The sequence below is a fragment of the Ursus maritimus genome, unplaced genomic scaffold (assembly GCF_017311325.1).
Source record: "Ursus maritimus isolate PB19 unplaced genomic scaffold, ASM1731132v1 scaffold_24, whole genome shotgun sequence".
Lineage (NCBI taxonomy): Eukaryota > Metazoa > Chordata > Mammalia > Carnivora > Ursidae > Ursus > Ursus maritimus.
Window position 1 is genome coordinate 6760514 of NW_024424897.1, and position 13020 is coordinate 6773533.

At 46.8% G+C, this 13020-nt stretch overlaps 1 protein-coding gene across 2 annotated transcripts in view; it reads left to right on the forward strand.

Annotated features, from left to right (window-relative positions):
- LOC103665709 (CMRF35-like molecule 5) overlaps positions 1-12764 on the forward strand; it is a 34370-nt gene extending 21606 nt beyond the window's left edge. The window contains exons 1-3 of one of the 2 annotated variants that reach the window (XM_008693725.2): positions 6302-6525; positions 10372-10704; positions 12235-12764. In XM_008693725.2, the coding sequence (XP_008691947.2) occupies positions 6360-6525; positions 10372-10704; positions 12235-12413 (678 nt within the window). In that variant the 5' untranslated portion in view covers positions 6302-6359 and the 3' untranslated portion in view covers positions 12414-12764. Of the gene's footprint in view, positions 1-6301; positions 6526-10371; positions 10705-12234 lie in introns of those variants that run through there. The other variant, XM_040640298.1, reaches the window with a different exon arrangement.
- The last annotated feature ends 256 nt before the right edge of the window (positions 12765-13020 follow it).

Below are 13020 nucleotides of genomic sequence, written 5' to 3' on the forward strand. Positions count from 1 at the left end.
TTTTTTTTTTGTTTCTTTATTTGTTTTAATGAAAAAATTTTCCCTAAAGTTCCCACATCAAAAAATGGTTCTTAGGCCTTAGAAAAGATAGAAGGAAACAAATGTGTATCACAAAGGCATGGAAAGAGGCTCTCACTTTTCTCCAAGGTGGATATTTGGAGCGTCTCTGCCTGTTACTAGAGGACCTGGAGCCTGGAAGAGGAGTCCTGCCAGCAGCCTGCATTTTAAAAGGGCCTCTTTCCCTCTTTTTTTTTTTTTCTTCTTCAGTCTCAGCAGATTGTGGGCTGTGTTTACATTTCAAAGACATGAGAAGATTTATCATTTCAAGGGTCAGAGAAAGAATGTAAAATTTTTTTTTCCTGGAATTTCAGGGTAATTGCTATTTAAAATTTACCATATATATATTTTTTAAAAGTAAGAATATTTTTCTTCCAATATCCTGATCTTGAATAATATGCATAAACATTCTGAGAGGACTAGGCAAGTTTGGAGGTTGAGAGAGCTAAGTGGGCTCTAACTTGTTTCTCAAGCCGCAGTTCTCCTTTCGTGGAGATTTCTACAATAAGGACAGTTGTTCCTCATTCCCCAAAGGTCTGGATTACAGCCTGGATATCAAGCCACTGCCCTGTCTTGTTAACTAAATTTGCTTCTTCATATCAGGGAGAATTTACCTAAAATGGAAACCAAAAGATTTATGCCTTTGTGAAGTCTGTCTAAAGGCTTTTAACAAGGGCCCTTTTTCTGGATACACAGTGTAAGTCTGAATATGGGCCTTCAGCCGATCGTTTGTGGGAGGACACAGAAGAAATTTGGTCATTTGTTTGCTCTGTGAAGAGAGGGTTGTAAATATAGTCCAAGAATCTTTGTAATTCTTCTCTAAATTTGGTTGGAGCTTTTGGAAGCAGAGGTAAAAGGGCGTTATAATTTCAAAGCTCTGCTGCTGTCCTGGGACACGAATTTTTTGTGCCGGGAGGTCTAGGATACACGTGCAAACACATCGTGTAAGAATTCCTGAGGCCGGCAGGGCCTGAGTACAGAGCCCTGGAGGGTAGGACAAAGGGAGCCCTGTGGCCAGTCCCCGGTGCTCTCGTGAAATTCACTTTCTGGCTTTCCACATGGATAGGAGCAACCTGGATCCTTTGAACCTAGAGATCAGGCCAGAGTGAGCTGTCAATCTTGTAGGGAAAGGGAAGTCAAGACAGGCACGTGCAGCCAGACTTTAAGAAGGGGAAACACAACAAACAAAGAAAAAAAAGAGACAAACCAGAAACCAGCTCTCACCTCCAGAGAAGAAGTGGATGCTTCCCAGGGGGGAGGTGGGTGGGGACTGTGTGGAATAGGGGAAGGGCATGAAGAGTCCACTTACTGTGATGAGTACTGAGTAACGTATAGAAGTAAAAACGACAACAACAACTATAATACCAGTGAAAAACGCAATGAGACTAAAACAAGGGAGAGACAAAGGGGAATTTACACTCGATGGGGACATTTATTTTTGTCTTAAAGTTGAACTTCTATCTCATCAAAGGAGTCCTTAAGGTTAGTCATGATACTAAAAGGACCATTGAGAGCCCTTCATAAAATATATATATTTTCAAAATATAGCCAGTTTAAAGGAGTCATCATGTGGCCATTAATGAGTAGGCTCTATTACTAACAACTCAAACCAATAAGCCTTTTTAGGACTTAGCCCAGGACACAACAGGTGTCCAGAGAGGGCATGGAGGATGCAGCCTCCATGATCCAGAAGCTTACTCCCCACATTACCCTAAGAAAGTAAAGACTTCAATGCACAGTTAGTAAGGGTGGTGTAGTGGAAATGGCATCTTCAGTCTCCCATGAAAATGTGAGATGCCTCCACTCACAGACCTCTCACCTGTGACATCACGTAAGTGCTTCTGGAATGGGACTTTCCAGCACTAACAAGCAATGAGGGTTGAGACCACAAGGGTTCTCATGGGCTGGAACCTCTCATGACAAACACCCTTGAGAACTGGCACAACCTGACAGAGAGAAAGAGACTTGTATGCCAGTCTATTTGGCTGGCCTCCAAGGTGTACCCCAGGAAGTGCACCGTGTGGATGGTGGAGACCAAAGAGAATATTCTTAGTGAAGAGCCAAACTCTTAGGACATAGAAGAGAACAAAAGGAAAAATCTACCAGGTTTATCTAAACCTTGGGTCTCTTGGAGCCAAAATAACACCACGGGGTTGGGGACTGTGGATTGTACAAAGTATATCTTGTTGCATGGAGGTTTCTTTGAGGCTGGTGGGTGACTAGTGGTCCGCCTACCCCATTCCATGACCAGCTCATCCTATCACGGAAATCCGCTTGAGGTGATGAGCAATCTAAAGGGTTTTAAGGGATCCACTTGTGTCCCCTAAATTTGCAACTTTGCTTCCAAGTTGTCTCTTAGCAACACATGACACACAACATACATGACACAGACCAAGGAAAACAGGGACTATCTCTGGGAAGAAATGGTTCAGTACTCGAAGACTACTCAACCAAATTGAACCAAAGAGTCGCTAAGCCCAAGGGAATAGTTCCACACTATTTTCTCCTGCTCATCTAAATTGAGAAAGAGAGAAAATAGACTCTGATCACTCTCGTTCCATCGGCCTGTGCAGCTAGCCATTCTGGGAGGTTGACGCGGTGAGAAATCTTACCTTCTACCGGCTCTCTGTCAGATGTCCCAAGGATGTCTCAGCTGCAGCAGTGTCGGGGGTGAGCGGTGTCCAGCTAGTTAAAGTATCCTGCTGACTACACCAAGTGTCAGGGAGCAAGAATGTGTCATCGCATTCTTGGGGGGCAAGAGTACCTGTCCCCTCAAGGTCCTAGCTGGACCAAGAATCAAATTGACATGAGACAGATTAACAGGAGAAAATCAAATTTTATAGTATACGGGTGGGGAATCCACACAGACATGGCAGTCATGTGTAATGGGGTACATATGTCATCCTGGTTAAAAGACGGGGGTACGGGTTTGGGACTCCAAAGGGAAGGAAAGTAATTCACAGGACGATGAAAATCAGTAAATGTTTGGTAGACAAATATTTCCCCCGCCATGTAGTTGAGCTCTTCAGATAAGATTTATCCCTGGGAATAACCCTCATTCTGCAAAGATCTTGCCCTCGAGATTCCTCTCTGTAGTTAAGGGAGGAGCAGAAGTGTCTCTGGAGCCCGCAGGGTCTCAAAGGCCGTTAGCTCAGAATAATCTCCATGCCCAAGTGGCCCATCTTGGGGGGGCCTGTCTTCAGCCCCTAGACCTCTGTTTGTGTTCACTTGTGAGGGCTGAGCCTTCTCCTACGATTGGGGGTCTCAGTGAACGCTGGGTCTTCAATTTATGAAGGACTTATGAAGCCAGGAATTTATGACGGGGTGGGGGCAGGATCTCTGGTCTCCACTCAAACTTTTCTCTCCCACCCTGTCTTTCTCGAGTTTTACTGAGGTGTAATTTGATAAAATAAACTGCACCCACTTCAAGTACATAGTTTGTAAAGTTTCTCTTCCTGTTTTTACTACACCTCAAATTTTACATGCGGTACAATTTTGTGCTGTGTTTAGTTCTGTGTTCAAGGCACACATCATTTCAGGGAACCACCATCGCACATACAAAGCAATGCTATCACCCCCCCCCCCGAATGGTCTTTAGCTATGACTTCCGTTTCTCTAATGGCAGGCAGTCCAGCTGGTGAGGTTAGGACCTCAAGTGCTGATGTGGCTTCTGTGGACTGTGGTTCCCACGTGCGCTGCCTCAGCTTTCTGGAGCCTCGCAGGTGCTCCTCGGATGTGCCCCACGTGCGCCCTCCAGTGGCCAGTCTGCGTCTGGGACGATCTTCCCCAAGCTCTCAAAGTGGGTGCTCTCTCCAGGGACTGATCTGGTGTGCACAGCAGGGGCGGGATCCTGGGAGGTCTCGGGTCCGTCTCTTCAGGGGCTTCCTCTTCTCCACCCCCCAACACCACTCCCAGCTTTCAGAGCCTCCACCTCCTGCCTTCCTGGTCCTTTGGCTGGGAAGCTTGGTAAGCTGAGGCTTTTGTGTCCCAATCTGCTGCGTACTTCCTGTGACTGGGTTTGCTTCCAGGGCTAAGCAGAGAGAGGACAAAGAGAGAGAAGAGGCAGTGGTAGTTCCCCCCCAGGTTCTGGGACCCTAACTCTTCTGGGCAGCAGGGATGCTCTTCCTTCTGAGTTCTGGCTTTCGGACCCCAGCGGCTGCAGGTGGAATTGCAGCTTCTGTCTTGAGGCTTGCTGGGGATCTGGTGGGAGGGAAAGAAAACACAAACACCAAGAAAACTCCTGGAATCTGACCCCCTCTACCCTAGGACTTGTTTTCTCTGCTCAGCCTGAGCTCTTTGGGTCCCCGCTGAGCGTGCGCTTTCAGGCTGTGAGCCGCAGGGTTCATGCTCAGGCAGGAGGACAGAGGAGGAAACATAAGCAGAAAACTCCCAGCTGCACTGCTCCTGTACTTGGTCTGCTTTCCTTCCCCAGTCTCCTGCTAGGGTTCATTTTGCAGGATGCTCGGGTAGCTGCTCCACATAATGTGTCTGGGTTCTTAGCTGCAGTCGGGGGAGAGGTCTGTGCAGCGTGATGACGTCATCTCACCCAAACTGGAAGCCTGCAGCACAGATGTGCAAGAGCAAAAAGCTGGAAAGAGGGTCAATGGCCAAGAAAACAGGAGTAGTTAATTACGCTACAGCCACATAATGGAACACTAAGGCTGCTATTTAAATTATTAAGTAAGCACAGGCGTGGCGGTTTGGAGAGATTTCATGGTAACATTTAAAACCTTTTTATTGGAGTATAAAATACACACAGAGCATCAGAAGTGCACAGCTCAATACGTTTGTACAAATAAAACCACGCCCACGAACCAGCACCTGGATCAAGAATCAAACACTCCCATCCCCCAGGAGGTTCTTTAACTTCATAAAATATGTGGGGAAACCAAGGCAGCTAGAGAGGATGCTGGAGGCCACCTTTGGTCCTCTTCATTCTGGAATTTAGAAAACCCCTCCGCTCGCTCCTGTGAAAGCAGGAAGGGACGGAAGCTCAAAGAATCTGGGACACTCGGACACCTGTTTCACATGCTTGCTGCCCCCACATAGTCAGAGCCCCGTCAGCTACGTCCTGGCTCATTCTCCATTATAGTCCGAGAACCAACAATGATCAGTCCTTGAGGCATGTTTGGGATATAAAAGAGAAGGACTAAAACAGACCAGACTAAATCAGCACATGGCCACACAGTGAGGAGAGTTTTGAAAATTACAGCAAGCAGAGAACAAAAAAGGAGCTTTTGAAATGAAACTATAATTCCTAGGACACCTGCGTGACTCAGTCAGTTATGCGTCTGTCTTCGGCTCAGGTCGTGATCCCAGGGTCTTGGGATCGAGTCCCACATCGGGCTCTCTGCTCAGCTGGGAGTCTGTTTCTCCCTCTTACTTTCCCTCTGTGTTCTCCATCTCTCTCTTTCTCTCTTAAATAAATTAATAAAATCTTTAAAAAATGTAATTCCTAAACTAAACATTTCATCCAAAGATTGGAAGAGAAAGTGAAAACACAAAACAAAACAAAATCCTTCCAAAAGGTAGAACCAAACTCAAAAATGTGGAAAACATAAAAGAAAAAAGGAGACAAAAGAACTGACTCAGAGAGGAGAGGGAAAGCGGACAGAGGACAGAGGGAGGAGAGGACATGTGAAGAAAGAGGGAAGCCCTGTGAGAAAGTTCCTTAAGAGGGCGTTAGCATAAGCAGTTTGGGCTGGGAAGTGGCCCTAGTCCACAGTCAGGGGAAATACGTCGAGAGGTGGCGGAGGAAGTGTCTAGGGCAAAATGAAGCTGATGGGAAAAGGCCACTTCTCCTTCCTGAAAATCTCCCCATGGCACTTCTGTCTTAGAGGGACTCAGGAATACAGGGGGAAGTCTAAGAGGGAGAGGCCTGAGGGCCAGGATCAGGGCTGCACCAGGGCCCAGGGCAGGAGGGGCGGTCTGCGATGCACCCAGGTGGGTGGCCCAGAAGGAGACTTAGGATGGGACTGTGTGCCCAGCAAGGCTGGGTGTGAGCCCTGAGCCCTGCATTCTTCCCCACGTGCAAATCCAATGTGTCTCCATCACTTCCTTGGACCCACACTCTGAGGGTCGGGTGTCTGAGCCCTGCTGCACTGTGTGCCCTGGTTTGCTGGCTGCTGGCTTCACAGCTCCTCACATATCCTGGTAAAGTGACACACTAGCCAGTGGGACACTTTGCTTCCCCAAATCATTGAGACAAATCGTGTCAGCCATAGGCTCCCAAAGGATGGCACTGCCTTTCTCCTAATTAAATAAATTAGGAAGTAACTGAAGAAAAATATTAAGGGAAGTAGATGAGAGAAACTATAAAAGAACGATTTAGAGAAATAGAAGGCATTTTGCCTCTGAGCTCAGTTCCAGGCCCTGGAGGGCAGAGGGCATCAGCCGAGCACCAGGGAGACAACCCAGGCAGGCAGGACATGTGGCTGCTCTTGGTTCTGTTCCTTCCCATTGTCCAAGGTGAGTGGGGCGGGGGCTTCAGGACGGAGCACCTGCGAGGCCGGCGCGGCACTCAGACAGGGTCTGTCCCAGGGGAAATTGCAGGGCCTTTTACTCATCCAGAGACTGACTTATTTAAAAAAAAATCTTTAAAGTTTTTACTACTTGACAGGTACTAAATAAGGTGTTGGAGGAAAAAAAAAATAAAAATAAAGAGCACAGTGTCTGTTTTCTAAGGCACTGTTTGTTATCCCTGGCAGATAGATGGATAGACAGATGATGGATGGATGGATGGATGGATGGATGGATGGATGGATGGATGAGGGAAGCATATGCACACATATACACACACATGCATAAATGCACGAATTCCAGAGGAACTTGGAAGGAGCCCAGAATCTCAGGCTCCAGCTGAGACCCACTCCGTCAAGGTGGGGTTCAGACATCTGGATCATTTAAAAGCCTGCACAACGGGTCTCGACGTGTAGCTAGAGCCGGGATCCTCTCTTCCGAAGAGCTCAGGGTAGAAGGAGGAAGACAGGCAGCAGAACCAGGGGTGACAGGCTCTCTGAAGAGCTGCTCAACCCCATACATCAGCCTGCCTGAGTCCCTGCTCTGTATGAGAGAAACACCAGACAGTTGTCCACTGTCGTCAGCACAACGACCGAGACTTACTGAGTGGTGTCACCGGGGAGGGAAGACCAGAGATTAGAAGGTGTCTGTTTCTGGGCTGGATGGCAAATCTTTGGAGGCAGCTGGTGCTTGAGGCTCAGAGAAGACAGTAGTAAGACAGGACAATTTGGCAGCCCCAGCTCTGTCGCTTCTCATCCTCTGGAACCACAGGGCTAGGGCAAGAAGCAGACAGTGTCTCCTCTGGGAAGGAGGTCATCATGGGAAACAAAAAGACCGCATTTACTCATCCACTCACTTCATCATAGGGGCAGAGGTAAAACAGTCTGGATGAGAGATTGGCATGCAGAGCATTTATTGGGAAAACGTTCATGTTACTATATTCTTTTCTTTAGTTTTTGTAAAAAATTTTTCAAAATTTTAGAGACAGAGAAAGAGCGAAAGAGCGAGAGAGGGTGAGTGAGAAGGAGGGGCAGAGGGAGAGATCTCAAACAGATTCCATGCTGAGTACGAAACCAGAAGTGGGGCTAGATCTCAGGACCCCGAGAACATGACCTGAGTTGAAATCAAGAGTTGGACACAGAACTGACTGAGCCACTCAGGCGCCCTGCGAGCCACTATTTTCTTAATTTGGAAGTTCATGTGGATAAAGGATTACATATGCATAGGAGTCATAAGCGCAAAATACCACAGACTGAGAAGCTTGAACTATAGAAATTTCTTTTCTCACAGTTCTGAAGGCTGAGGTGTCCAAGCTCCAAGTGCAGGGTAATTCAGTTCGTGATGAAAGTGCTCTTTCTGGTTTTCAGGCAGTCCCCTTCTCATGGTGACCTCCACCTTTTGCATGGGGAACGACAGACAGAGGGAGTGAGAGACAGAGACAGAGATAGAGACAGAGAGAAGGAAAGAGAGAGAAGCTCTCTGGTGTCTTTTCTTATGAGAGCACCGATCCCATCCTGAGCTCTCCATCACGATCTCCTCTAGCCCTAATGCCCACCCAAAGGCCCCATGTTCACATACCGTCCCATTAGAGCTTAGGACTTCAACACAGGAATTGTGGGGAAACACAAACATTCAGTCCTCGACAATATAGGGGCAGAATTGGTCAAGGGGAGAACGGTGCAGGCTCATCTATTGACATTGACGTCACTACCACCCCTTCTAAGTCCTCTTCTGCATCACCGAGCAAAACCTGGGAATCACCATTCCTCCAGTCACCTTCCTTGTATGGGTTGGACTTTGTCCATGGAAGCACCTGCCAGAGATTTAGAAAAGGGGGGAGAGCAGCCTTACGCTCTGGGGTCAGCTGACATGTGCATTGGAGGACGAGAGATTCAAGGTGGCTCCCTGCTTCGCTCTTGGGAACCCTTACTCTGCTGGTGAAGGCTGAAGATAATTGGTTGGAGTTTCTCAGAGAATTTTCAGAATCACAGCAGCGTCTTATGGGCTCTTGAGAAAGCCCATCCCGGAACTTCTGCTGTGAACACAGTGTCAGCTTCCCTCACCATGAATCAATACAGACACTTGTACATAACTGCTCATAGCAACATCATTCACTGGGCCAAAATGTCGAAACAACCCATAATTCATCAGCTGATGAGCGGATGAGCTAAACGTGCCCGTCCCTACCATGGGCTGAAGGGTCCACACATCCCACCTACACACATGAGCCTTAACACGTTATACTAACTGACCGAAGCCAACAGAAAGGCTAAGACTGTAGGATTCAGTTTATATGCAGTGTCCAGAATAGAGAAATGTTTGGTCCGAATGTAGATTAGTGGTTGCCAAGGCTTCAGGGGAGAGGGAAGTGGGGAATGACAAGGGGTACAGCGTTTCTTTCTGCAGTGACCAAATGTTCTGGAATTAGAGGTGATGGTGGCACAGCTTTGTGAATAGGCTAAAAACCACTGAAGTATACACTTGAAATTCATGATATGTGCCTTATATATCTCAATTTGTAAAGTCAAGGAAGGTAAATTCTTTGCCTTTCACACGCTTTGATTCATTTTGAGAAGGAGAAAATTATCCCTGTCTTTAACTTAGCAAATCGGTAAGAGCGCAAGTGGTAATCTGGAGGGAAGAAGAGGAATAAATCTATACATATGAGAAATTAGTAACTTTGGAGATAAAAACAGAAACACTTACAAACTATTTTCAAAAGTGGTTTAATGAGTAAAAAACGTGCAGGAGGAGAGTAGAAACAGGAGGAGGACGTCCTGCAGCAGGTGTAATCCACGCAAATCACACGCATGTGGTCAGAACGTGTAACTAAAACAGATACGAACATTTTAGTTATAAAGGATACTTTCTAATTGCAGGACTTCATGCAAATACACACTCCATGAAACAGGACTTTCTGGGAAAACAAAATAAAAATAGAACAGATTCAAGAACCAACAAAGAGCTTGAATAGTCAATATTCAGGGGAAAACAATTTCCAGAAACCAAAGAATTTGCCCCAATAATGAATTTTCCAGACAGTTTTGTAGATAATTTCTTAGGATTCTAAAGACAGAGAAATCTCTTTGCTTAATTTATGTGCTGATCTCAGCACGTGGAAAAGATGGAAATCTGCCAGATTATTTGTGTGAAAGGAGCATCACTAATATCAAACCTCAGCAGAGAGCACAGAGAAAATTCCAGAAAAGAGCTTTCCTTCGGACTATAGAGCTGGAGCTGAGTATTGACAGTCAGGGTCAGCGGGCAGGCAGGGTTTCTGTGGTCACCCTCTACTGAGAAGTTAATAACTTAGGGGGAAAAAAACAGTTTTCTAATGAACCAGTGTTTCCAAGTTGAGAGGTTCCAAACAAAATCCGGATTCCTGGCTACTCTAGAAAAATGAAAAGATCTGAAACCACAGAGCCCCCAGCTTGCATGAGGACAATGGGCTGAAGTGGACCGGGGCCATGCCTTCCCTTGGGTCATTTGCTCTCCAGATGACGTTGGCCATGGGGACGGGGAGGGGTGGATTACCAGAAGCTGTCATTGCTCAGTGTGGACGTTTTGTTTCTCTGAGATGTACAGCTGTGCTCTTCGGTGATTTCTGTGGTGGCTTTGACCCAGTGGAGTTTTGAAGGAAAAAAGTCTGTCTTGTGGAAGGTGTATTCCTTCTTTGACTGTTACTCAACTCATCAGGCTCTTGGGTTTATTGGGGCTATTTGTGATGTAGGAGGCTGTGGCTCTGCCCTCGGGGGTGGGGTGGGGTTTGACAGGCACATGGGTTTGTGTTTTCAGGCTCATCTGCCCTCGTAGCAGTGTCCGATGCAGTGAGTGGCCCAGCGCGGGGCTCACTGACCGTGCAGTGTCGCTATGAACCCGGGTGGGAGACCCACAGTAAGTGGTGGTGTCGAGAAGTTGAGTCGTCAAAATGCTATATCCTCGTTCGAACCAATGGATCAGAGCAGGAAGTGAAGGGTGACCAAGTGTCCATCAAGGACGATCAGAAATTGCGCACGTTCACTGTGACCATGGAGAAGCTCAGGTGGGACGATGCAGACAGTTACTGGTGTGGGATTGAGAGAAGTGGAACTGACCTTGGGGTCGAAGTTAAAGAGACCATTGACCCAGGTAAGAGTATGTGTGTGTGTGGAGTGTCTCTTCAGGACCTGCTCTGTGATGGTCCCTGAGGTTCCTCTCCAGTGATTTAAGTGTCACTCAGAGTGAACTGTCACACAGGGGGGCTGAGTCCTGGGTGCTCCCAGAACCCCAACTGACCCCTTGGGTTGGGAGGGACAGGGCTTTTCTTAGTTTTTTTCATGGCTCCCGACACCTCCTCCAGGACGGGATCCAGCCTTTCTGGGAATGCGTTTCTCTGTACAGAGTGCAGTGCCTGAGTCTATTGTCCATAGGGACCAAGGTGATGCAGTCCATGGACTAAAGGGACCTTCTTCTGTGGAATCCAGAGAACCCAATTCCTGCCACTGCTTTCCTGGACCTCTGGTGTCCACGTGTCCCTACTCGTTCTGGAGTTTAGAGCTGGGACTTCACAGCGGCTATTTCCACCCCCTGTTCCATACCCAGTCCCAGAGGGAAGAGGTCCAGCGCAGTGGGGGTGCTGTGGTTGATTCCTGAGGTCCGAAGAGGCCTCCCCAGTCAAAGGGCTGTTTAATTCTATCAAAGACTTTTGTCTGCATCTGTGAGATGATCACATGATTTTTCTCCTTGACTCTGTTAATGTGGCATGTTATGCTTACTGATTTTCTCATGTTCAAACAATTTTGCATTCTTGGGATAAATCCAACGTGGTGATGATGTATTATCTTGCCTTTATATCCCAGGACTCAACTTGCTGATTTTTTGCTGCAGACTTTGGCATTTATATTTATGGGTGATTTTTCCTATAATATTTCTTTTTTGCAGTGTCCTTGTCAGGTTTTGGCAGCAAGAGTATGCTAGTCTCATTAAACGGATTTGGGATTGTATCCTCTTTTCCTATGTCCTGGAATTTTTTTTGTGTAAGAAGACATTCTTTCTTCCTCGAATGATTAGTGGATATCTCCATGGAAGCTCTATGGGTCTGGAGGTTTCTTTTGGAGAGGTTTTATCTCATTCATTCATTCATTCATTCATTCATTCATTCATTCATTCAAAGTAAGCTCTACACCCAAGAAGGGGCTTGAACTCTTTACCTTGAGATCAAGAGTCATGCTCTCTGCCCACTGAGTCAGCCAGGAGCTCCTTGGAGAGGTTTTTAAATAATCAATTTGATTCTTTTAAATAGTTGTATGTTGATTCAGGTTTTCTGTTTCTTTTTGTGCCTCTCTGAGCACATCACGTTATTTTTGCTTTAAATTTGTTCATTCCACCTAATGTTTCAAATTTATTGGCATAAACTTGTTTTGATATCCTCTTATTATCCTACTCCCTTATTACTTTTCCTTCTTTTTAATATGCTCAGGATATTGTGTGATGTGCCTTTTTTCATCCTGGTATTGATTATTTAGACCTCTCCTTTCATCACAAATATCTTGCTAGGGTTCTGTTTTGCTTAAAAACCAATTGTTGGGTTTTTTGATATTCTCTATTTTATATTTCTTCTCTAATTCACTAACTTTTTCTTTTCTTCATCATTTCCTTCCTTCTCCTTCCACCCGCAAGTGACCGCGCAGTGTCACTATGGCCCAGGGTGGGAGCCCTACGTGAAGTCGTGGTGTCCGGATGCTGATTTGAATAGCTGCGCCATCGTCGTTCTAACCACCGGATCACGGTTGAGGAAGAGCAAGCTGTCCATCAATCAGAGAAAGCACACATTCTCCATGGCGATGTGGGGCGAGTAAAACAACTTTTGAGAACAAGCAGCTGTTGTTTTGATGAGTTGCTGCCCAGATGTTTTATAGTACGGCAACCCTGCTCACACCCGCAATCCAGAACTTAGAGAAGGACCCCAAACTTAGAAGTCCTCCATTATTTCCTGCTTTGCTTTTCCTGGAGCACATTTCAAAATAACCACTTGGAGTTGAGCCCATGAAAAACCAGTCCTCTCTGTCTTGACCACCCTAAAAGTAACAGGACCTGCCACCCTGCTCTCAGTCTCCTGCTCGCTCCTGGTCTGGGGTGGAGGGCTGCCCTTCCCAGGTTCACGGGGTGCCTCTCCCCTGGATCTGTATGCAATAAATTCTGTGACGCTCCTTCCTTTGTGTGGGTGTATTGAAACTGTGCCTTCCATTAAAACGACCCTGGGTGTTTCAGGTCCCCGAACTGGGAGCTTGGCTGTTGAGGGAGCTCGCTGCCGACCCATGTGGGTGGCTTGTGTCTCCTCATTCAGCGGGTGGTGATGGGCGTATTCTTAGCTCAGTAACCAGCTCTGGCTTCTACACGCACCACGGAGGAGCTCAGGCATGGGATGCAGACACGTCCTGGGGTGGGATGAGGAGCCCAGAGCTG